The 26,219-nt window shown below is 41.9% G+C and overlaps 1 protein-coding gene across 5 annotated transcripts in view; it reads right to left on the bottom strand.

Moving 5' to 3' along the window:
- The window catches only part of RAVER1 (ribonucleoprotein, PTB binding 1), a 2,969,353-nt gene that overhangs the window by 103,468 nt on the left and 2,839,666 nt on the right, over positions 1–26,219 (bottom strand). For all 5 annotated transcript variants that reach the window (XM_044084574.1, XM_044084577.1, XM_044084578.1 and 2 more), the window contains one exon: positions 19,382–19,501. In XM_044084574.1, the coding sequence (XP_043940509.1) occupies positions 19,382–19,501 (120 nt within the window). The remainder of the gene's footprint in view (positions 1–19,381; positions 19,502–26,219) is intronic.

Genomic DNA, 26,219 nt, shown 5'->3' with positions numbered 1-26,219 from the left:
AGTGGACTGGAATCCCATTACAGCAGATGGGAAGAGAACTGGCCCACAGTGTGTTTTTGCCAGCAACGGCTGAAAACAAGATGTTATGTACTCACCATAACGTTTGATGTATGTAGTCCATCTCGCCTCACATTCTTACTTGTGAGTTCGGAGCCGAATGTCGGCTCCGACTCGACCATACTTTAGCTCGAAGTCTTTCAATTGGCTGGGCTAAGATGGTATCCCATACTGCACTGCTCTCTATCCCCAGATCTAGTTTGCTGCGAGCATCAGCACTCACTCTCCATGCATAACACCACCTAAGGAAGGAAGAACAAACCAAGAATGAAGGGAACTCTGAAACCTGGCCTAACCTCTAGATCCTCCAGGACGGGGGAAGGTGGGGGGGGGGGGTAAGTAAGAATGTGAGGCGAGATGGACTACATGCATCGAACATTATGGTGAGTACATAACGTCTTGAAGTTATGTAGTCCAATCTCGCCTACATTCTTACCTGTGGGACAGCGTCCCCAGCACCTAAATCCTGGGAGACTCAGTGAAAAATACTCCTGAGCACTGTGGAACCAAAGGAAGACCTGCCTCTAGATACCGCATCTAAATTGTAATGAGTAACAAAGGTGTGAGGAGATGCCCAAGCAGCCGCAGCACAAATATCATCCATAGACAATCTGACCTGAAAAGCTGTAGACGTAGATACAGACCAGGTAGAGTGAGCCTTCACTCGGAATGGTAAATCTCTTCCCCCTGAAGTATAAATGAAAGAAATACAACTGGAAATCCACTTAGACAATGTGACTTTGGAAACAGGAGACCCAATTCTGTTTTCCAAAAATGAAAGAAACAACTAATCAAATTTTCTGAGGTTCTTCGTTCTGTGCAAATAAAATCGTAATTGTCTGTGCAGATCCAACTGATGAAATTTGAATTCTGCCTTGTTCGAGAACTGAGGAAAAAACACTGGTAATTCAATGGATTGGTTAAGGTTACTAAATGACGCTACTTTGGGAAGAAAGGAAGGATTCGGTCTGAGAGAAACCCTGTCCTTATGAAAAATCAAATAAGGTGGTTTAATTGATAAAGCATGAAGCTGTGAAACACGTCTGGCTGACGTGGTGGCTACCAAAAAGACAGTCTTCCAAGTTAAGAATTTTTAATCACAAGTGGCTGCAGGCTCAAAGGGGGTTGAAAGTAAGACCCTGTAGAACAAAGTTTAAGTCCCAAGGCATAACAGGGTTCACAGACAGGAGGACGAAGCAACAAAGTGCCTTTCAGGAAAACCTTACAGAGTCTATGTGCCATTAGACTAGGTTTGTCTGCGACGTGAAAGGTAGAAATCACCGCCAGCTGGACTTTAATGGTTGCGGCAGCTGATCCCTGGTTGAAAAGCATAGAAAGGAACTCCAATACTGACGAGATTGGAGCTGTGTAAGGGTCAATCTGTTTGGCATGTGCCCAGATGGAAAATCTCTTCCATTTGCTGTAATAAATCTTCCTGGTCGAAGGCTTATGAGAGGAAGATAGAATATGAACCACATCCGGTGAAAAATGGTGAAGCCTAACTAATGACGGAAGTGGAGTAGCCAAGCTGTCAACCAGAGGGTCCGAAGAGAGGGATGGAGCTGCCCTGACATGCGAGTCAGTAAGTCTGGTTGTGGGTCCAGAATCCAAGGCATGTCCATGAGATAGGGATGGAGAATAAGGAACCAAATTTGACGAGGCCAGTGTGGAGTGATCAGAATCATTTTGCTTCCCAAGGACTGCGCTTTCTGAATAACCTTTGACAGCAAAGGAACTGGAGGGGAAGGCATATAGTAGACCGGAGGGCCAATAGTGGACTAGAGCATCCCTGGGTGACTCCCCCTGATGGTGGATAAGGGTGAAGAAGCTGCTGCATTTGGCATTGAGGGGGCTGGCAAAAAGGTCACAGCAAGGCTGACCCCACCTGCGGAAAATCTGCTCCGCAACTTGACAGTTCAGGGACCACTCGTGAGGCATCAAATAGCTCTGCTTAGCCTGTTTGCGATCACAGTGGACTTCCCCAGAATGTGCGTTGCTACCAGAAAACATTGGGAAGACACTGCCCACTGCCACAGTTGCATGGCCTCTCTCCAAAGGGGATACAACTTGGTTCCTCCCTGTTTGTTCAGATACCATACCACCGACATACTGTCTGAATGGACTGCAATAGTCCCGATAGGAAGAAAGCTCTGAAGTGCCTGCAATGCTAGTAGCACTGCTCTCATTCTCCAGGACATTGATATGCAGATGCATCTTGTGCTCTTGCCAAGTGCCTTGGACTGTCCAGCCAAGATAATGCCCCCCCACCCCATCTGGGAGGTATCCATGGTCACAGTGGCAACCGGAGGCGAATGAACAAAGGGTTTTCCCGCATTGAGGTTGTCGGTGTGAAACCACCAACTGAGATCCTGTCTGCACCTGTCTGTGAGCAGAATAGGGTGAGAAAGTGGAAGACGTTGAAGGGACTACTGGGCGAAGAATAGCCACTGAAGGAGCCTCATATGTAACCTTGCCAGAGGAACTAACATAATCGTAGCAACCATCGTCCCCAATAATTGGAGGACCAATCTTGCCTCAACTCTCCTCAGAGGGAGCAAGGCGTAAATCTGTTGTTGCAAGACTCTGATTCTTTCCTGTGGTAGAAACGCCCGCATGAGCACGATGTCTAATTCGGCGCCTATAAAGGTGACATGTTGCGAGGGCAACAAGGCAGATTTTTCCCAGTTCAAGGTGATGCCCAACTGTTGACATAGGTCGATAGTGGCATCTCTAGTCTGAAGTAGCAGATGCCTGGTGGTGGAAGTAAGGAGCCAGTCATCCAGATATGGAAACACTTGGAAACCCTGACGTCTCAAGTGAGCAGTCACCACTTGTATGCATTTGGTAAACACCCTGTGGGCTGTGGTGAGACCAAAGGGCAGAGCTCGAAACTGAAAGTGACTAGCTCCCAGCCGGAAGTGTATGTGACTTCTGGATGCCCTGTCCATCTTTATGTGGTAGTAAGCATCCTTGAGGTCGATGGAGCACATCCACACTTCTTTTCCCAACAATGGGAGAATAGATTGCAACGTGACCATTCAGAACTTGGACTTTTGCACATGGGTGTTCAATCGGCTGAGATCCAAAATGGGTCTCAGGTCCCCTGTCATTTTCGGCACCAAAAGAAATCTGGAGTAAGTCCCTAATCCGATCTGGTCTGAGGGGACATGTTGGATGGCTCCTTTTTCTACCAGCTTTGAAACCTCTGAAGCTGCAGAATCCCTTTGACTGGGTGGAACATCTGGGATTTTCTTGATTGGGGGGGGAGTTGACGAGAAGGGAATGATATATCCTCCGGAAATTATTCATAGAACCCATTGGTCCTGGGTGATACCTTGCCAGGCCTCCGGGTATAGTGAGATGCGACCTCTGACTGGCTCTGGAAACGTGCAGATGGGCCTCCCATCAGGAGTGGCAGTAGGGAGAACCACGAAAGGAATCGCGGTCTCCCGAGTTACGAGGGCCTCCTCTGCCCCTATGGCAGCATCTACCTGAATAACCACCCCCTCCCCTGCCTCTGGTGGGGGGCTCACCTTGTGCATTGGGAAAAAACCTCTGTGATTTCTTGAATCACATATTCCCACCCCTCTGGGCCTTGGGATATGGCCTAGAGGGAAAGGAAAAATGGACTCCTACGGCAGACAGAGTTTTTCCCTTTTGCTCGCACCTAGTGAGCGTCTTTCATCTTGGTTCTGAGCAAAGAGGAACCATCAAATGGGGCATCGGTGAATGTAAACTTGAAGGCCTCTACGAAATGACAAAGGAGCATCCAGGCATGTCTCCTAAAAGCGACTCCTGAACTTGCTGCCCTACTCGCTCCCTCGGCTGAGTGAGAGATCAGCCTCATGGAGTTCACAATAGAATTGAGGGTAGACATCTGAGTGTTGACTTTCTGAGCCACCGCCTCAGAAACGTTACCCATTGGAGTAGCTCCAAGCTCCTTTAGGAGATCTCTCTGGAGCTGTGTAAAGTGTGATAAGTCATTCAGTGACCGCAAAGTAAAGGCCGCTGAAGAAAACATACGCTTCCCGTACAGGTCCATAGTCCTAAGCTACTTGTTAGGGGGATGGACGGTGGAAGAAGTCTCAGCCAATTCCTTCTTGGTGGCCGCTTCCACCACCATGGCATCCACAGGGACTCCCCTGGATAGAAATTCCTTATCAGAAGGGGCAGACAAAAATTTATTGGGTCTCCTGCAGACTGGTTCAACAGAGTCAGGGGTTTCCCACACCCTTCAACAAACCAGATCCAGAAGCTCAAAGGGTGGAGACACCCAGGAGGCGGAAGGCTGAGCACCAAAGGCCTTCAGGAACACAGACTCCTCTTCGGAGGGGGCTTTGGATGGCCAGTCACCTCTTTGCTTCAAAATCTCTAGGATGTCAGAGAAAGAAACATCCTCAGTGGATGACTTAGCGGACCCCTCCGATTCCTAGAGGTCAGTGTCCGACGTGAGAGACTCATCTTGGGAATCTATGTGCTTCCTCTTGCACGTTCTCTTTCTGGGTGGCTCCTCAGGCAAAAACTCTGAGGGACGTTCAGAAATATGGGGACCACTCGTGGGGGTACCCTGAGGCCTTGGGGCTCCACTGTCAAGAGATAAAGGGCGATCAGAGACCTGCACAGGTGCTGTAGGGGACAGAGTGACTGAACTGTATGATGCCGCTGACAACCTGGCCAGCGTGCTCCGCATGACCTCGAAAGCTGGTCCTCCCGGGTCCGAAGATCGACCAGCCATGGAAGACCTCGGATCAGAAGGGACTAGATCTGAAGCAGAGACAGGGTGCCGAAGCACCGAGAGGGAGACTAGGAGCAGAAGAGGCGTCCCGAAGCCTCCCCCTCGGATCCGACCAAGGAATCCTGAGTCCCAAACCCCATGGACAGCACCGACGGGGTCGGAGCTGACTTCGGAACCGAAAAGCCGGAAGGGGCTGTTGGAACCAACCTAGGGACATCAAACGGAGCCGAGCACTCAGGATCCAAAAGCTGAGATGCGCTCGGAGGAGGAAGTATCATGTAGGTAGAGGGACCGGCTCCGGAGCCGAATGGGTGCTGAAAACAATTTAGCCAGTACTGGTGACTGAAAAAGTATCTGCACCACTCTACTGGCATCCACATCCGATAAGGTCCTGGAGGATTTAGAGGATAGGGAAGGAGATCGAGACTTCCTCTCTGAAGGAGACCTGCGAGGAGGAGATACCGGCCTAATGTTAGGCGACCGGCTTCGAATAAGCTCCGAGAGAACAGGAGCCGAAGCAGGTTCCATAGAAACTGACACTTCCTGCGGCCCCGAGGACAATGGAGCAGAGGATGTCATCGAAAATTTAGCTGTTTCCTCCGGCGGCTCCGAGGATACTGATGGAGCCGGGGATCGCTTTTTAGCCTTAGAAGATTTAGCTTTTGATGGAGAAGACTTAAAACGCTGGAAGCACTCTCCAAACCCTCCTCGAATGAGGGTTTCAGAACTCCCTTCAAAATCAATTTGTTCTTCCTTTCCTTAAGAACACACAGACTAAAAGCATGACAAAAACTACACGATTCCTGGAGGTGAATCGCTCCCAGACAGTACACACAAATAGTGTCTCCATCAGTGATAGACATCATATAACTGCACTTTGTGCACTTCTTAAAGCCCGAGGTCTTATGCTTCTTAGTATCTTTAGACATAGTCACTACAAAAACTGAGTCACTAACCCAACAACCAGACCAACAGTCAACCAGCCACAAGCGCAGGAACAGAACAGACAGACAAGTACACCACAAAGACCTCTAACTTAAACGGTCTTATAACGGGCCTAGCCCATTGGAAACAGCTAGTGGGATACCACAAGAAACACGCTAATACAAGAAAAAAACTTTTCCACAAAACAGCTCAAAGATACACACACAAATAGCTATGAAAATAGCTTTTTTTTGCAAAACTTCTCTGCTATAAAGATGAAAAGAATACTTAGCCACAGCCAAGAGCGAGACCACGTCCGAGCTACAAGAGCGGCAAATGAGATCTGGGGATAGAGAGCAGTGCAGCATGGGATACCATCTTAGCCCAGCCAATTGAAAGACTTCGAGCTAAAGTATGGCAGGGTTAGAGCCGACATTCGGCTCCAAACCCACGAGTAAGAATGTAGGCGAGATTGGACTACATAGCATCAAGAATTCCATTCCTATTTTGGTTCGCTCTCCCTCTCCCCCTCTCGTACAGGTCGAACGAGAGACTTATCTCAGCTTTATGGGCTCCAGGGAAATTGGTGACAATGATTATTCACTGGAGACAAGGCATAAGAGAAACACCTTTTATCCCCCTTGTAATCTTTGCCACCAGCATCATTTGAAGTACTGACTGCTTTACCCTGCTATGATGAAAATCCATTTTAAGACAGCTGGTACTCCTTTTTTTTTTTTTTTTCTTTTTAAACCCCTATTGAGGCTACAGTGCTGGAAGTAGGTGGACACTCAATGCTTTGGCTTCTGATCAGCCCTCTGCATTTAATGACTTCCCCAGGGTGGCAGCACAGTCTTTTCCTCTCTTCAGAGGGCGACTCCAGACCAGCCAGAAAGCAGAGGTAGACATGACAAAGTTGACCATCTGTGAGCAATGCTTTGAGTTAATGGTGTTTCATTATGACAGGTGCAGTTTGCCATGTTACAAGGACAGTTATAGTTTAATAACTTGACACTATGATTCCATGGTTTATTCCTTTTTTAATTTCTCCAAGACTTTTGGGTTTCTATTACCATGATTGCAATGGACTCCATTCCCACGTCAAAGTACGAATAAAGTTCATGAAATTAGTATTGTTTCAATCTTTGAAGTCAGCCACTAGTACTCTTCACAGCACTCGTAATGTGCCCAGTAATGACTCCTGCAATTCGTATGGAGTTACATGTTTTGGTAACGTATCTAAATATGACTGCAGATTCTTTTTTATAAGACTTGTTGCTCCTACTACCACTGGAACTGTCTGGTTATCTTTCTTCCACATTGTTCTCGTTTCTGTCTGCAAATCTTGATATTTTATGACTGTGTGTCTCTTGCTACGCAAGACACTAAGTCACTTGGTGTCACAATTTCAATGATCAATGCTACTTTTGGATTTTTTTCCCTAGATGTCAATGATGTTTTCAGAATTAATTTAAATCTTCTGAAGTATTCCTTTCTAAGTTTTATTTGCATTTGTTCATGTTTTATTGTTGATCCTTCATCGATTCCTAAATATTTATAAACTCTCTCTTGCTCAAGTTCTTTTATATCACATTCTTGTCCCAAACTGATGTTTTCTTGGTGCTGCAGTTTTCTTGCTTTAAAGGTTGCTTTTGCACATTTATCAAGACCAAATGACATTCTTATATCATCTGAAAAGGTTGGTTGTGCTTTCAAGTTTCTCATCTAATGAGCTATGCAGTTTTAAATCATCGACAAAGAGATGATGAGAAGTCTTTACAGTTTGTTGTTTTCTAGGAGCCAAATTATAGCCACGACCTAAGCTGTTATGCAGACAGCTTTAATGGGTTAAGGGCAAGACACGAGTCACCCCGGAATATCCCCCTTTGAATTTTTATCCCTGTAATAATAATTTGTCATTTATCATGGCTTAATTGCAAAGTGGTTTGCCACTGTTTCATGGTCACTACAATGTAGTCGATCAGTGCAGGGTGTATCTTATACATTTTTAAGCACTTTTTTATCCATGAATGTGGGATACTATCAAATGCTTTTTTATAGTCAATCCATGCCATACTTAGATTCTTCCCCTTTTTACGGTTCTCCACTATGACTTTAACAAATGATCCTTTGTTCCATACGACTTTCTTTTATTGCCATTTTGTTCTACTGCCATAATTGAGTTTTCTTCTAAACGAGTATAAACTCTGTCGGCACCAATTTCAATGTATAGTTTATACATCGTCAGAAGGCAGGTTACTGGTCTATAGTTTTTAGAGTAGCTTGCAGGTTCAGTCTTAAGTAGGAGTATTGTTTTTCCTGTTGTTAGCCAGGTTGGTGTCTGTTCAGGGTGCACACATAAATAGTTCTTACTCTTAGCTAAATCTTCGTGCAAAGATGTTAATACTTACCAGAAGTTAGGTATTGCACCTAGGCCTGGAGTTTTCTAATTAGTAGCTTTTCTTAACTTAGTTTCAATCTCTCTGGCTGTTACGTCATCCCATTTCATGTCCTGTACCTTTAAACGTCTTATTCTTTCTTTTACTTCTATCTATTTAGCATCTTTATGTTCTACAGGATCGTCATAAATCTATTTCTTCTTTTTTTGTGGTCTTTCAATTCCTTTTACCTTGTTTCCCAATTTTCTGTAAATTTTTTTTTGAGTCATCAATAAACTGTTTATTTTGTACTTTTCCTTTGTATTTATCTGCGTATCTTCTAAGTTTTTTCACCTGTGCTGAGATTTCTAGTTTATTTGTGACAGTGCACAATAGATCTTAGTCTGTTCTAATACTGCGCATTGCTTTTATTATGTTTATCTTTCGTAGTATTTTTGTTGATCTGTTCCCTTTTCTATATTCTTCTAACATAGGTTCATAGATTAGTACTAGGTTAACTGCCTTGTGGGCCATTTTAAGCCTAGCCAATTGCCCCGTGTGAGTTTCAAACCTTGCACCTTGGGTCTGTAAGGTAAATACCTTAACCGTTACACCAACCTCCCTCCCTAAACAAATGGTATGTCTGCTAGGGACTCGAACCCAGGACTTACGAAGCTGAAGGCAGTCAGTCTACCCATTTAGCTACTTGGCTAATAAAGTGACACTTCTCGTCTTAATTGCTTTATAGTTTTCTCTACATGATACTTCCATGACTGTATTCAATTTCTCCCCTTCCTTTCTACTTACTACTCTGTGTTTTTGTGGTAGAACTTGATCAGTTACTAATTCAGCTGCACAACAATATATCCGATTTACTTCTGTCATATTGCATGGATCTCTATGGACAGTCCTAATTACTGTATTAATTTGTTTTATCAAACGTCTGACTTTTTGGGTTTTATTGACCTGCAGTCTGTTTCTTTCATTGCCTTTAATATGTCTATCTCTGTTAAATCAAAAAACTCTTCTCTTTGCTCATTTTATTCTAAACTGAGGGCACATTTCTTGTTTTCCATTTCCTGAAGGCATTCTGTAGAAAGTTCTACACCATCTTTCTGTGGCACATTCTCTTCAATTTCATCCTGTGCCATCCGTTGCTCTGTTGTATTGGAAGTCACTGGCCTATCACTCCTCAACATTGATTGCTGTCTAGCTTCATGTGAACGTTTATACTGGTCTCCTGTGGAAGGCTCCAAAATATCTTCTATGGCACCTGACCAATTGATTCTTATTCCACTGGTTTCCCCTTAATTTGGATATCCATTGCTCTATCCTGCTGTGGTGCTTTCTGAATTAGATTTTCTACACTGAATCCTTCACTTCACAGGTACTCCATAACCTCAGTTTCTATTTCTTTAACTTCTCAATTACTTATTTCCTTTTCTACTTTCATATGTCTTATTTTTTTGTATCGTAAAGTTTTCCATACACAGATTCCTTTGCTTGTATTTTTCTTCAAATACCTTTGGTGCTGCTCTTTTTGTATTGGTTACTTTTGCTTTCTCCTTTGCATAAATATTACACCATATTAAATCTCTTTTTCTTTCCCATGCCCATATTTCTTCTTCATATACCTCCTGATCTTCCTGCTTCTCCTTACTTTGGGGACTTGCTCCATCATGGTTTGTGTGAATTAAGGGATGATATCATAGCTGTTACTTAATCTTGATGGAGTGCAGCACACCATGGAGAACTTCCAAGGGTAAATTATCTTTGCTAAACTCTCTCTCTGAATGTGCCCATCCCATCACAGATGCTAGCTGTCATATCAATGGAAACAAAAACTATGTACTCAGTTGCTTTTTTTTTTGCATATTGATGATACTGTTTTAAATTGTGTAGTTGTTCTCATTTTACCCATGTTGTAGTCTACTGTATATCAAGATGTAATCTAAAATCTTTGAAGTATAATCCTAATTATTTTCTCTCATAAATACTAAGGAACATACTAGCAAGATTCAAGTTACCAGAGGCACCAGTGTTGGTTCATGCACAGTTTTTTTTTTAATGTTATTTAAATTAGTGTCCAGGAACATTAATGGGCTAGTAAACCTGGTTAAAAGAGCCAGAATCAGAGCATAGATAATTAAGATATCCCAACACGTAGTATTTATTCAGGAAACACATTGGACAGTGCAGTGGTGCAGCTGTAGCATTGTCGCCTCACAGCAAGATGTTCACCTGTTCGATTCTCAGCTGGGGTGCCTTCTGTGCAGAGTCTGAATGTCTTCCCTGCATTTGTGTGGGTTTCCTCCAGGTGCTTCAGTTTCCTCCCACATTATAAAGACATGCATCTGGAGCATTTCTCCCCGGGCCTCCGCTGAAAATTGGCTCGTTCCAAGTCGGACTTTCCCCGGTTAACAGATGTTAAATAAATAATCCTGAAGACACCACTGCTGTGTAAAGTCTTACTACTTTAGATGCCCTTCTCTTCTATATGCTGCTGTATTCCTAACATAAGGAGCTCCAATAGCTCAAACACATTTTTGTCTCCCCACTTCCCTGCTTTCAAAGGAACTTTCCAGCCAAAACCTCCTTTGTGAGGAGGCCTACCAGACAACTGCCACCCAAAAGGAGAAAGGATCCCAGGAAACAGACTTCTTCCAGATCTGCTCCCTCAACCTCTACTCCATAACAGCCCTTTCAGGGTAAACCTGGTTGTCTGTGACTACCACCCATTGTATCCAGACACCCCTCTTTCCATGCATCTCTCGCTATCCTACCCAGCTTAGAAACAGATAATCCACGACTCTTGGGTCCTCTCAGTTATAAAACAGTGATATTCCATGATGTGGGAGTGCAGACCCACTTTCAAAGGCATCCCACAACCCCCCCCCCCCGCCCCAACACCAAATTGCTTACTTTCCCACAGTTCAGCAGGACCTTCTCTCTCAGGGCACAATTCAAGAGGTACCCCCTCAACTAAGAGGAAAGGGATTTTATTTCAGGATGTTCCTGGTCCCCAGGAAAGAAGGACCCTGGAGACCAATCTTGCATTTGTCCCATCAACACCTTCCTCCAGGTCTCCTCCTTTCAAATGCTCACACTACCAACTCTTCTTCCCCTTATCCCTCCTCAGGCCTTCTTGGTGTCCTTAGACATAAAAAATGCCTACCTGCATAGGTTCTGCACACTTTCAATTATGTGTGTTGCCATTTCGTCTCTCTATGGCACAAGAGTGTTCACAAAGTGCCTAGCCCCTGTCACTGCCTTTGCCAGAACACAGGAGGAATCCAACTCTTCTCCTATCTGGACGATATCCTGATCCAGGACCCATCAATTCAATTGGTCTTACAACATCCAGACTTCACTATTTCCCTCCTGAAAAGTCTGGGGATCACCTTAAACATCCAAAAATCATCTCTGATTCCCTCACAGGATCATGTGTTCTTGGGATGCAGGATCCTAACACAAAAAAATGATAGCCTGTCTTCCCACAGACAAGATTCTGTGTCTGACTTCTTATTTCAAGGAGATCCTCCCTTTCAAGTCCATGTTGGCCAGGGACTTTCTCGGGCTCCTGGGATTCATGGCTTCCACCATCCCTATGGTACCCATAGCAATGCTCCACATGAGGAAATTCCAATGGTACTTGAGAACAGTCTGGAAACACCTTCACCCTTGGAGTTCATGATTCCCCTGCTACCATGCCTGTCCAGGGAACTGAATTGGTGGCTAGCCCATGTAAAGGTCAACTCAGCCCCCCCAAAATCAGGACCTGTTCACAGATGCTTTACATACAGGTTGGGGAACAACCTTTGGAATATGGAGAGTGAGAAACTCATGGACCCTGAACCAACATGGGGAACATATCAATATCAAGGAGATGAGAACCTTGATATTAGCCCTACAAATGTTCAAAGATTGTAGCCTGCCAAGCATGCTGAGATAGTAGACAAACACCACTGTGATATGGTACATCAACAAACGGGGGGGGGGGGGGGGGTAAGGTCCTACTTCCTGTGCAGTTTGGCTCTGCAAGCATGGGAAATTGCACTAGACAGACAAGTCAACCTTCTAGCCATCTACATACCCTCTGCAGAGAATGTGATGGCAGATACTCTAAGCAGGACCATGACTCAATCCCATGAATGGATGCTAAACAGGGATGTGTTCCCGGACCTGGTCCATCGATGGGGTATTCCAGATGTGGATCTTTTTGCTTCTCCCATGAACAGTCAACCCCCAACCTTCTGCTCCAGGATACCTCATCCTGAAGCATGGAGAGTGGCTGCTCTTTCCTTCGCTTGGAAAGGGATGTTCGCTTATGCATCCCCCCCTTCCCACTAATACAAACAGTTCTACTGAAGATTCAGAGAGCACAACCAAAAATCTTGTTGGTGACCCCCTACCAGGGGACTACCAGGTTTAATCTGAAAAGGATGTTTTGGAATAGGGGTAGAGGGAGCATTCCTGGAAGAGGTCTGTTTCCTGGGATCCTTTTTTTCCCTTTGGATGACAGCTGTCTGGTAGGCCTCCTCACAAAGGAGGTTTTGGCTGGATAGTTCCTTTGAAAGCGAGGAACCGGGGAGACAAAAATGTGTTTGAGCTCTTGGAGCTCCTTATGTTAGGAACACAGCAGCATAAGAAAAGGAGGGCATCTCGGCACTTCACTAGGGAGAAACATCCTGTTTTGAAGAGGTTTCCCCTTTAAGACTTTGAACACAGAGTTAACAGATGGAGTTGATTTTATTACAGGAGTCTTGGAATGGTGTTTATATACATTTATCAATCATTATAGTCCCTCAGGAATTTCCTCGTGAGAGGTGTTGCAATTTTTGAGGGCTGCAATGAGTTTTAGTGAGGATATAGTGCTGTTGGAGGAGACTAGAACATGCTTTTCCTGGGTTATATATGCTGTTGGGACCTAGGTCACTGTCCCCCTCCTCTATAGAGTACATGGGGAGAGTTGGTACATTTCATATTGCCCCCTCTCCAGGCACTGTTTTACATCTGTCCTATGCTTGCTATTCTCATCAGTCTCTGCTTCTCATGAATAGATAAGATGTTAATCTCTAGGAAGCATAGATTTTTTTGCGAGGGCTTTTGAAATTCTACCCCGATGGTCTTGGACCATAGTCCTTTATCCCTTTACTAGTCTCATGAGAGTGCCACTTCCTTTTCCTACTGGAAGGTAAATCTTTTGGTTTGTAAAGAGTATGAAATTCACCCACCTAATACATCAGTTCTATGTACCATTAAGAGCATTTCAGAAACAATAATCTGGACATATTTCCATTATTATGGGTAGAACTTAAGCAGTCTCTGACGGTCTGAGTCTAAAGTTTTCAATAGTGTATTCTAGGCAACCACACACATTGCTGAATCAACTCTCTGTAGAAGAGGAGTGGGTGGAAACAAGGCTTTCTGTGGCTGAAGATTGGCTTTCACAAGCCAGGGGAAGAAAGGCAGAGTACCTGCAGTATAAAGTTGATCTGGCTGTCAAACACCAAGGCTTTCCAGCTTGGAGACTGTGCCCATGTCTCAGAAATATTTCTCTCTAAGGATTCATCAACAGGTTGCAGAGAGATACATCACTTGAGATTACAGATCCAATATCAGGACAGTCCTGTACCTCATCTCCCTGGATTTCTGCCACTTTTTATGACCGCCTGTATTTGGAGTTACTCCACCCTTCAGGTTTTTATGTCAGGACTATGGAAAACATATCTAACCCAGTCATCTACAAAGTAAACCTCGACCAGATATAATCTCATGAGGTCCATTAACATATGAAGGCATGGAAATGATTTTCTGGACAAATTCCAGAGGTAAAATGCCTAGACCACACAGGATTCCCTTTGAGATATTCAAGAGAGAATTTCATTCATATTGCAGTAGCAGTGGCCAAACAGGGTTTTGCAGAGTATACTTATTCCCTCTTCCTGATCCCAGGCTACACCACCTCTCATTCCAAAGGTGGAGAAGGACCGTAAAGAGGCTTCTTCTTATAGACCTATTTTGGTTCTGAACCATGATTATAAGCTTTCCATGACTATACAGGCCAATAGAATAGCCAGCCTCATCCCTTTCCTGATCCACATTGACCAGACAGGATTTGTGTCTTCTGCTCAATGGCTGACAATTTAATTAAAACCTCCCTTTTACTGGAACATGCCATCTCTAAGTCAGCTATAGTTCTCTTGGCCAGCCTTGATGTGGAGAAAGCTTTTGACCAGGTTTTATGGATGTTTTTTTTTTTAGAATCTTTGAAGAAGGTGGGATTCCTCAATGTGTTTGCTGGAATAATACAAACCTTTATATTTAACAATTCATTGGCAGTTATAAAAACAGGGTCCAGACTCACTAGGTTAAGTTAACAAAGTGTGCTAGGCAGCAATGCTCTCTCTCACTACTCCAGTTTGCCATCTACATTGAGCCTCTGACAACTTGGATTAGGCAATGTATTGTCTCAAGTTATGTTTTGCAAAAGATGGGAGTATAACATGTCTTTCAACAACAACTTCTATATTTGTCTGGTCCCAATCATGACTTGCCGGACATGTTCTCGAAGCTGGAGGTCTTTGGTACCTTGGGAGGTTATAAAATCAGTCTCAACAAAGCACAAGCCATTAACATTAATTTTGTCCCCCATGAACTACTGCTGAGGTCTTACCCATTTCTGGAAAGGCCTAGCATAGCAAAGTAACTGGAGGTGTCTATGTTCTACTCTCCAGGCAAAAGTTCAAACTACATATGACATAATTTAATCTGAGGTAACACACTTCTGTGAAAGATGGAATGGTATCTGACTGGATCTTATGCAGTGGTTTGCCAATTTTATTCTGCTGCTGGTGCTTTATGCCTCTCGAAGCATTCCTTTACCCCAAAGAACTTTTTTGTGGCCCTAAAATGATTATCTTCAATTTCTTATGAGAGAGGAAGAAGCCCAAGGTGAGATGGGACATTCTAACAATTGCAGTGAGTCAAGGGGGTTTGTCTCTACTACATTTTAAATTTTATATAGCAGCAGCTAGGTTACAAGTTTTACATGTTTTTTTTTTTGGATAATCAACCCTCCCCCCTCATGACTTGGACCTTGATATTGAAAGGTAACCTTGGTGGTACCCTACCATTTTATAAAAAAAGTTAAAGGACAGAAGGACATGCAGGGTTTTTTGGGTCTATTGCCCAGTAATGCTTGAAGATGGTCTAGTGGGGATTTTCTGTAACCAACAATGAAGGGGGGCTAGGAGATCTCTGCCCCATAATCCTATCAGACTTTGTAGACTATTATGTCGACTAAGGGGCACCCCCTTTTTAAGTTTTGGAATCATTTATGGTGAGGAGACTGTTGCCTGACATGGCAGGATCTGAGGGTTGACAGTGGGAGATCCTCACCCTTCCTGAGCACTCTTCCTCAACACTACTTACGTACTTCTCATAGAGGTGAACATGTGTATAATACAATATAGACTGACATCTCTGGATACAATGGTGGGTGTCACTTAGGTAGTGCACAGAGACTGCCAAGGGTGACATTATCCAGGATTTATAAGCTGTTAATTAGTGCAAAGTCTCATATCATTAATAAGTACAGAATCATGTGAGAGACAGACCTTAATATCCAGATTACGGCCGGAATATTATCAAAGATTCTTCTTCCATGTTAATCTACAAGGTCTAGATGTTTTCGTTTCTTTGGATGGCAGTGCTTAAGTTTTTTTATACACCAGCTAGACTCTTTCACATATTCTCAGGTTTGTGCTTGTCTGGTGGAGATGTGAAACTAGAGAGTTAAGGGACAGGTTTCACATTTTTTGGTCAAGTCCTATACTTCTACAATTTAGACAAGACCTTCATTTCTGTTGCAAGAGTTTATACACAAAATTGGAAAAGGTATCTCCTGCTCTGTTTTTAATAAGTTATGGACCTCCTAACATTTTGGACACGTAGTGTTATAGTACATTACGTACTCTGTTTCTGACTGGAAAGAAAGTCATTACTAGGTACTGGAAGTAGAAGGCTCCACTAGCTATGGAAGATTTAAATGGCATTAAGAAGGAGATCCAAACTGGAGAATGGGATACAGCATGCCTGCATGCACATTTACTATCCATGAACAAACTGACTAAGTGGCACTCTGTGCTTAATACATAAATGGACATCGCTTGTTGGTGTACCTGTACTATGTTATGCAATGTCTTTTTTTTCTTGTATGTGAAAGGAAAAGGACTACAATTGTGCCACCTTTTTTGACATTTTTCCCCTTTTTACTCTCTTTTTCCTTCACTTCAACATTTTGGAAGCTTTTCCGCTCCTGTTGATGCAGTGCATCTTATCTGTATTATTTTCAATAAATTGTTGCTTAAAAAAATCTGGGCGTACTTACAAGCCTAAATGAAAAGTGCCCATCACTACAGAAAGCTAAAGTATTTCACAATGCAGCCAAAAAAATCACAGCACAACTACCATATGATATTGAGGTCTTTGTTATAAACGGTTTAGTTTTTTTCTCAGGTTCTGCCAACTGAACTTAAGACTTGGAAGACTTTTGTGAATTCAGTGGTATGGAATTTGAAAATCTTCCTAGGCATGATCTTCCAGCCATTGACAGAGTTGTCAAAAATCTGCAATATTATTTCCTCTGGTGGAGAGAAATGGAAACCACACAGCAGACTTGGTAGTATTTCTCAGACAACAAATGTGGAGAGTGTACAATGCCCACACTACCAAGTACTACTTGCCCTTTGTTAGTGTGGTTCTTGTTAACATCTATCTGCTGCACATATGCATACTAGGAAAAATAAAAATAAAAACAGTACACACTGCTATAGAGATCTTTACTGTGATAGTCTCCACAAAGAAAACGCTCCTAAGAGTTGACCCAGTGGTTAGGGATCTAAGTACGCATGTAGACAGTAGCTTTACCCACCTGGCTTACAAGGCATCCACAAACTTCACACTTATGAATCACCTGTATATTTATAAATCAAGGTTTAGGGACCTTAATTTTGTCTGTGACTTAAACAGAACATGCAAGAGAGACCGATGTGTGTTCCAGAGTCGGTCCCTCCTACAGCTAAGGCTTCCCATCTGTGTGAAGCTGAGTTCATCTATTACCCAATTTAAGTGCACCTAGACCAGTGGATGGGGAACAGGACATTTACACTGGGCCTGGCACCCATGTCTCTTATGCACAATAAATGCCTGGCCCTCACTGTTCTATTTGCATAAAGGATGTCATTACTCTTTCAGGAAAACTTGACTAGGCTTAGAAAGGCCTCCCAGTCATAAGCTTAGTAACAATTTATGAAACTATGATTAAAAAAAAACTGCATATGAGATCTCAAGATGCTTTCTTTGGGGAAAAAAATAAAGAACTTTAATTGCACAGCACATTTTAAAAGTACAAAAGACATCTCATTGTTTTCATGTAGTAATTAATCAAGCACTTAAGAGTAAAAAAAAAAAACTCTCATTCTCAAGCTTCTCGGCTTCAACAGCCTTTACAGAGTATAAAATCTCATTAAAAATCCATTCCTTATATAGAAATATGCTAATTATTTAAGCATCCATTACACTAATCAAACAATAATACAATTAAAGTAATAGTCTCCAACTGCACTCTATATTTAACCATTTGGGAGCTAATGTATCAAACTTCAAAATATAAATACATTTTTTTATGCAGTTTATTCTTTACATTAACTTAATCAAACTGCTCAATACATATTTGTTCCAAAACAGTTGCTTGAAGTACCTCCACATTACTATTATGATAAATGTTAAAGTGCAAGGCCACTGGACTTTCTGTTTTACACGGTTTTATATCCCTAATATGTTCTTTTACTCTGGTTCCAAATGCCCTCTTACTCTCACCAATATAAAATTTCCCTCACAGGCATTTAAGTGTATAAACCACTCCTGCACTATCAAACCTAAAATTCCATTGAACTTTATACGTTTTACCATTGATTTTAGAAAAATTCCCAATCGTAAAACTACAAGAATATTTTACAGAAGGGGTTGTACCCCTGAAACTAATCTTCCTGCTTAAACCTTCTATCGGTGCAGCAAATCTTCCATGAACCAATATAGCACCAATGTTCCTACCCCGTTTATATGAAATACATGGCTTCTTTTGTAATATGTTCACAAAGTCTTTATGTTGCACCAATCCTCCCCCCCCCCCCCCCAAAAAAAAAAAAAAAAATTACCAATGTTATCAGCTCTGTACTAAATAAACTATAACTAGTAACAAAAAATATTTGTTCCTTCCCAGCCTCCTTATATATAGGGAGATTCTTATCTATAATGGTTCGAAATTTTTCCTCATCAGTCATCCTAACTCTCTTTCATACTCCCCATCATCACTGCATAACCTACGCAATCTCAAAAATTCCCTATACGGGAAATAAACCTGCACTCAGAGATGAATTTATTGCTGTCACGTGAAAGTTTATTTCTGGTAAACTAAACTGTTCTAAAAATATATCTCTGTGTTATACATTTTCCAAGATATGACAATTTGTGAACATTTAGCAAAAAAAATAATTCTGGGTTTGTGTGAATTAATAATATATTACAATATTTGTGGAAAGACTTTGAACACACTATTATCACAGCAAAACTGCTGTTTGCACAGCTGTTACAGCTTTTACTGTTCACAAAATATTCATATTTGTTTATCTTACGCTTTTGAAGTTGATTTTTCAGAAAATGCTCTGGAATGCAAGGATATGTGTAGGCTATTGGAGGTGTGACATTCCACACCCCATAGGTATTTAAAAAAGTTATCCCGCGGTGGTGGTGCTGCGGTAGCGTTGTCGCCTCACAGTAAGACGCTGTCCGGTTCGATTCTCAGCTAGAGCGTCTTCTGCATGGAGACATGCGTGAATGGGCGTACCTTTGTTGAAGGTTGTCCATCAGGGCTGGTAACACGGCACGTAAAAATCAACTACCAATCATTAGCGGACTGGAGTTCCGCTGTGGCGACCTCTAACCGGGAAAAGCCGAAAGACACAACAACAACAACTAGACAGACTCTGATCACTTTCAACCTATCATTTTCCAAACAAATACATCCTTCAGAGAATCTATTCTGACACTGTCTTTTTCATCATAACTGAACAAATACTTAATGAACAGTCATGCTGTAATGTTACAAAGTAAGGACATGTAAATCAATGTGGCTTAGCATGACAACTATGGCATTTGACCACTCATGCTGCTGTCTTTAGAGAAGTAATTTTTATTGCATCCATTGGGGAAATCAATGTGTTACCTTGAACTGTGTCTGTTGAAGCCCTGCTTGTAATCCACTGGCAAAGTAAGACGTAGGAGATCCTGAACTATATGGAAAAGGTGGTCCCAAGCTGTTATGTTCACCAGTTTGTAGAGATGCCTACATTTAAAAATAAACAATGCAATTTTAGTTATGTTTCAAGCATCATTTTATGCAACAGATTCAAGGCTCTTTACAGCAGGAATAAAGTCAGATAAGAATTAACTATATTCAGCAATACTTGATAACAGAATAACTATATTAATAGTTTCAAAAACACACATACTGACACAAACAAAATAAAATAAAATACATAAAAATAAAATTTTTAGGGCCAAAACACCATGCCCATGCCCAAACCAACTATTAGGCATTCACATAAGCACCCCTTATGCACGTTTGATTCTTGGGTAGTACAATTACTTCACACCTACTACAGTGGGACCAGTTGTCTCTTTCCCGAATCCATAAATATGGTAAGCTGTGCCCAAGCTGGTATTTGCATGCAAATAGGATGAACTGAACAAATACAGGAAAGCATAACATAAGAAGGTGTAATATCAAATGTTGTAGGGTATCTCATTTCTCTCCTCTAGCATAACCCTAGAAATGAACCTATGCATACTTAATATAATAAGCAAAGTACAAAGGCATAATTCACCTTGAAGAGTACATCACAATCATGATTCTGACAGTTTCCACCAAATAAGACCTTTAAAGTGCCTATGATCTCTCTTACTAACTTGATTTCTGTACACGGGGTCAAATGAAAGCAAAACAGGTGCTAACATGTTACTAATCCTTTTCAAAAGGCTTCAAAGCCATTACTCCTACTAAACAAGATTTCTCAGCTGGATGATCAGTCCAGTATTAACTGGTTCACCAGTTACCTACAGGGCAGATAGTGAAAAGCAAGGATGAATGATGAATATCAGCTTAATCATCTTCAAATGTGCTAGCTCAGAGACGTAAAGGGATGATGCACTGTCAATGACCTAGGTTCAATCAACAATTTAGGTGGTGGAAGAGATGGCAGGGAAGGGAGTGGAATGAAGTGGCGCAGACTGCTCACCTCTCCCTGGAAGGCTGGGTGGGACAATGTGAGTGGAATATGCACTTGGCCTGCAAACCCCTGTGCAAATGAGAGATGACTGCAGGACTAAGGCTGCAAGGTGGTGGAGCTATGGATGCAGAGTTACTCATGAAAGGAAGTGACCTACCCTCGCACTGCCTCACTGCATGCCCATCCTTTGGGAACTTGTCAGCATGAACAAGAAGACTAAGGTGACTACAACAAAAAATCCATGATGGCTGCGCTGCATGTAGATTTTATGCAGTTATGGAATGAATAGGCAGAGTCACAACAATGAGCCAAGATAGAGGGCATAAGAAGACCCCCCCCCAAAAAAGGAACACCAAAGGCATTAACAAGGGTGCATTTCAATGACACATTCGATACATTTGCTCTTCGGTCTTCATAAATGTAATGCAGAGTAACTGTGTGGAGAAATTACTCTCAGTTTGTTTGTGTCTTTCAGCTTTTCCCGGTTAGGGGTCGCCACAGCGGAACTCCGGTCCAGACCACCCTCTCAAACTCAGGAAACCCACACAGCCTTCCTGAAGACACTGGAGAGTATGAATATCTCTCCAAACACCATCATATCGGGTGACTTCAACTACCCAAACATAGACTGGGAACATTACTCAAGCCCCAACACCCTAGCCCAAAGGTTCATGGAGTTCATAAACTCAAATGCTATGGAACAACTAGTCACCATTCCCACAAGAGGAGAAAATATACTAGACCTGATCATCACAAACATGGGGACAAAATGCTCCACACCGGAAGTATATCCCTCATTGGTGAGATCAGACCATAAATTAATCTCACTGGAGATCCACATCCCGCCCCCAACCCCAGCAAAAAAGACCACAGTGAAGAACTTCTCAAAAGCAAACTTCACACTTCTTAAGACTGGAGTGGTATCCTTCAAGGCCCCCGAGCCAGTGGAAACCACAACCCACGCTGCTGAAACCCTTACAAATGCCTTCTACGAGCACCTCCAGGAATGTATGGATCAAGCAATCCCTAATAAAATCAAGACCCTTTCCACCAAAGGCAGGCTCCCGGTCTGGTGGACCCCAGCCATAAACAAACTCTACAAGAGGAGAAAGCTACTACATGACAGAGCAAAATCCCTAAAAGGGAAGGCATCTCTGATCAATACTAGCAAAAAACTACGATCACTCATAAAATCATCCAAGGCCAACTTTGAGAGAAAAATCGCTAAAGACACAAAAGACAATCATAAGGCCTTCTTTAGCTATGTTAGAAACCTGGGTGGAAACTCCCAGATATGCTCAGAATTAGTCCAAAATGATACAAAAATCACTGAACCCACAGACATTGCCAACATACTGGCAGACAGGTTCAGTGCAAATTTCTCCCCTCCCTCCTCCCCCAAAAGGAGAAATATCTATCCCACCAGAATCTAGCCTCCCAAACATCTCAGATGCCCAGGTGAGAGCTGCTCTCTCTAAAGCAAAAAACACAGCATCAATGGGACCAGACGGTGTCCCCGGCTGTGTGCTACACGAACTCAATGAGGAACTAAACCCACACATAAGGCTGCTGTTTAATCTTAGCCTTACTACAGGATACGTACCCAAAGAATGGCGTACGGCAACTGTGGTCCCACTCCACAAAGGCGGTGCTTCTACAGACCCTGGAAATTACCGCCCCATAAGCTTGACGAGCCTTGTCTGCAAAGCTATGGAGAGGATCATAATGGAACTCATAAATAAAGACATTGGGGACCTAGAGACACTGGATCCTACCCAATTTGGCTTTGTCAAGGGCAGATCCTGCCTCTTGAAGTTGGTCGACTTTTTCGAAACAGTCACTAAGGTCATTGATGAGGGTAAGGCAGTTCACACAGCCTACCTTGACCTAGCAAAAGCGTTCGACACAATACCCCATTCAGGCATCATAGAAAAGCTCACCAACTTAGATGTAAACCCATATGTCACAAGATGGGTTGCAAACTGGCTCAAGGACAGAACCCACAGGGTTAGAGTTGCTGGTACCATGTCAGACTCTAAGCCGGTCACGAGCGGTGTCCCACAGGGCTCAGCCCTGGGCCCCCTCTTGTTCGGCATTTATTTTTCTGAAGTGCAGGCAAACATAGGGGGATTGTGGCTGACAAAATTTGCAGATGACTGCAAACTGGGCACCATAATTGACACTCCATCAGACACAGACATCCTCCAGAGAGGTCTCATAGAAATGGATAACTGGTGCCAGAGCCATGGCCTTAAGCTAAATGCCAAAAAATGTATAGTCATACCCTTTGGGAAAAACAAGGCAACCCCTAATTACCACATAGGTGGTAATCCATTAAACACGGAAAAAGTTATCAGGGACCTGGGGACCCAAGTTGACAGTAACCTCTCTTTGACACTCACATTGCCAAAGTGGTTAGGAAGACCTTCTACATTGCCCACCTGATCATGAAGGGATTCACATCCAGATCAGGAGAGGTCATTGTACCCCTGTACTCTTCACTTATCAGACCAATGATTGAGTACAACGCCCCATTCGGAAAGTACCTTACCCGACACCTGCAGCAGTTGGAAAGACCCCAAAAGTTCCTCACCAAAAGGATAAAGGGGCTCAAACATATGTCATACGCTGCCCGACTGAAGAAACTCCAGCTCTTTTCAGTCGCATACCGTCTGCTCAGAGGTGATCTGTGCCTGACATACAAGGCCATGTCCAACCCGGAATTAATGGACATGCTCCACCTCAAAAAATCCAAATCCACCAGAGCCACGAGAGCAAGAGACTTAAACCTCAACACGGATATAAACAGGACGTGCTGGAGGGACAGATTCATCACCCAGAGACTCCCTACACTATGGAATAGAATCCCAGTCCATGCGAGGCAGAGCCCCTCACTGACTGTTCAAGAGAAATCTTGACGAGTGGATGGGAGATCGTGGGTTTACCCAGGGAATCATCTCTGTGTCACTGCTGGACAGAGGCACAGCAAACAAATGGGTATAGTATTCTCATCCTAAGGGGTGGTGAAAGCCACACACACTCTGGCTAGGCTTATAAATGCCCTAGGGCAGATAGCCTAGTATGAACCTATGAACCTATAATGATTGGTAGTGGATTTTTATGTACCACATTACCAGCCCTGATGCACAACCTTCAACGAAGGTACACACCCCATTCACGTATGTCTCTACACAGAAGAAGCTCTAGCTGATAATCAAACGGGACAACGTCTTGCTATGAGGCGACAACGCTACCACAGCACCACCACCGCAGCTGTGGAGAAATTACACTCAGTGCGGTATGCAAAATAACTTGACAAAAGTCTAGCTAAAGTTTTTAAAGATGTCCAAACATGAAAGTTATGCAAAGCTGAACTTTTGAATGACTGAGGTTTACTATGCAATGTTAAGACAAACTATACTGTTTCCAGTATTAAATTAAGAAAAAATGTCAGATTAAGATCATAATGTTAAATCATGATAGCTAGGCCTACCTTGTACCAGAGCGCATTTCAACAAAACATTAAAATGGACATCAACATTATCAGAGCAGTGTGGGGGGGGGGATCAAGTCCTGAGAAGTCTGAAGTGTGAGACTGTATCTTACTATAGAAACAAAGTTGCAAATACGGTTTAGTTTTTGCTGTATTCCTTAATCTTAAAATAATTTAACATAGCCATATGTAAACCAGCACCACTATGCATTTAACAAAACTTCTCAACTTAAATTCAACGGACAAAAGCAATTTCGTTTAAGCTTGGAAAATAAGATACTATACACAATCAACGTGCTATTATCAGAACTCCAACTCAGAACAAACTTTGTAGGGACCTTCAGCCAGTAGATGGCTCAATACCTGTCACAAGGACGACATATAAATTCAGCTTTTTTTTTTTTAAACAAAATGTCTTTATTGATGTCACTGAAACAGACATCTACAACTACTGACATTTTCATAATGAGGCACAATACCATCCAATGTTATATACAAGTTATTTCAAATTTTAAGAACACCTATCTTGCCTCAACTGTGCTCTACTGTCTACTATAACTAAATCATTCTACATTTCTTGTTGCATACTTCTAAACATTTATTACGGAAAAAAAGCATACAATAGTGTGCATACAGTTTCAATACATGCACTTTCAATCAGTGAAAATAAACTTCAGTCAAGAATACTAATGAGATCATGCTTTAACTAATAATAATCAGAACTAAATAAGAGTAAATAATATGTTTTATTTTTAACTCTATTAATATAAACAGTAAGTAACATTCCATTGTATATACTTCTTACAGCTTTCTCTTACATTTTTTTATTTCTGCCTCACTCCCTTTTATTTTCTACTCTCTTTTTCTTTTCTTTATTAATATATAGAAATGCTTTAGACTGTGTGGGCACAGTGAATAATAGGATTTGTATGAAAATTGAGTTGGGAGAAGAATGCTGAGTTTTATTGCTTGTTGGTAATTTTGAGTTTAATTTCACTTGCATAGAGGCTGTGATGATCTGTGGAATACATTGTGGAGGTTCTGTCATGTTTAGATGCATTTACACTGCTAAATGAATGTTTGTCACTAGTTTTAATAAGTTTCCCACCAAAATGTTAAGAGAGACAATCTGGGATGTGGGCTGTCTTATGCACAATGTCCTTGAGTTACCTCAGAATCTTCAAATCACAGAATTCTCACAGAGAAACTGAAAGCAGTTAGTATAAACATTGACAAGGTTATCACACTGACACACCACAGATTCAGGAAAAATACTCTGTTCATAAAATATGTCAGTTATAATGAGTTTAAATGATGTAGTTTCTTGTAGTAAGTAAATGTCTTATTTTAGAAGGCATAAAAATGAAACATTTATTTAAATGTTTTTGAAAATCTACTTAGCAGCATAATAATCTGTGTTAAAAATTTGTGTTCCAAACATATACTTTACTATAACTCATTTAATTCATCTGATTGACAAACATAAATAATCTTATAACTCTATTCTGGAAGAAATGTCATGTGATATATTTTAAAGCAGTAGGTTAGCATGATTGTAAAATCTGGTTACCAATATGTGTTTGCTGTGCATTATTTTGTATAAAGCAGACAGATTTATTCTAGGGACAGCAAGTAGGATAGTGCTCTACTAACACACAACTCAGTGAGATCATATATATATATATATATATATATGTGTGTGTGTGTGTGTGTGTGAGTGTGATGGCTTTTTTTTCTGAGAATCTGCATAACTATCCAATATGATTTATAATAATTTCTATGAATACAATATTTTACTCTATTGACAAAATGAATGTTTGCCACAAGTTTTAATAAGTTTCCCGCCAAAATGTTAAGGGAGACAATCTGGGATGTGGGCTGTCTCATGCATAGTGTCCATGAGTTTCCTCAGAAGCTTCACTCACAGAATTTTCACAGAGAAACTGAAAGCAGTTAGTATAAACATTGACAAGGTTATCACACTGACACACCACAGATTCAGGAAAATACTCTATTCATAAAATATGTCAGTTATGATGAGTTTGGATGATGTAGTTTCTTGTAGCAAGTAAATATCTTATTTTAGAAGGCATAGAAAATGAAACATTTATTTAAATGTTTTTGAAAATCTACTTAACAGTAGCATAATAATCTGTGTTAAAAACTTGTGTCCCAAACATATACTTTACTATAACTCATTTAATTCATCTGATTGGCAAGCATAAATAATCTTATAACTCTATTCTGGAAGAAATGTCATGTGATATATTTTAAAGCAGTAG

The sequence above is a fragment of the Protopterus annectens genome, chromosome 9.part0 (assembly GCF_019279795.1).
Source record: "Protopterus annectens isolate FY-2018-M chromosome 9.part0, PAN1.0, whole genome shotgun sequence".
NCBI classification, from domain to species: domain Eukaryota; kingdom Metazoa; phylum Chordata; order Ceratodontiformes; family Protopteridae; genus Protopterus; species Protopterus annectens.
Note: the sequence above shows the minus strand (reverse complement) of the source record. Positions and strands in the feature narration are given on the sequence as shown.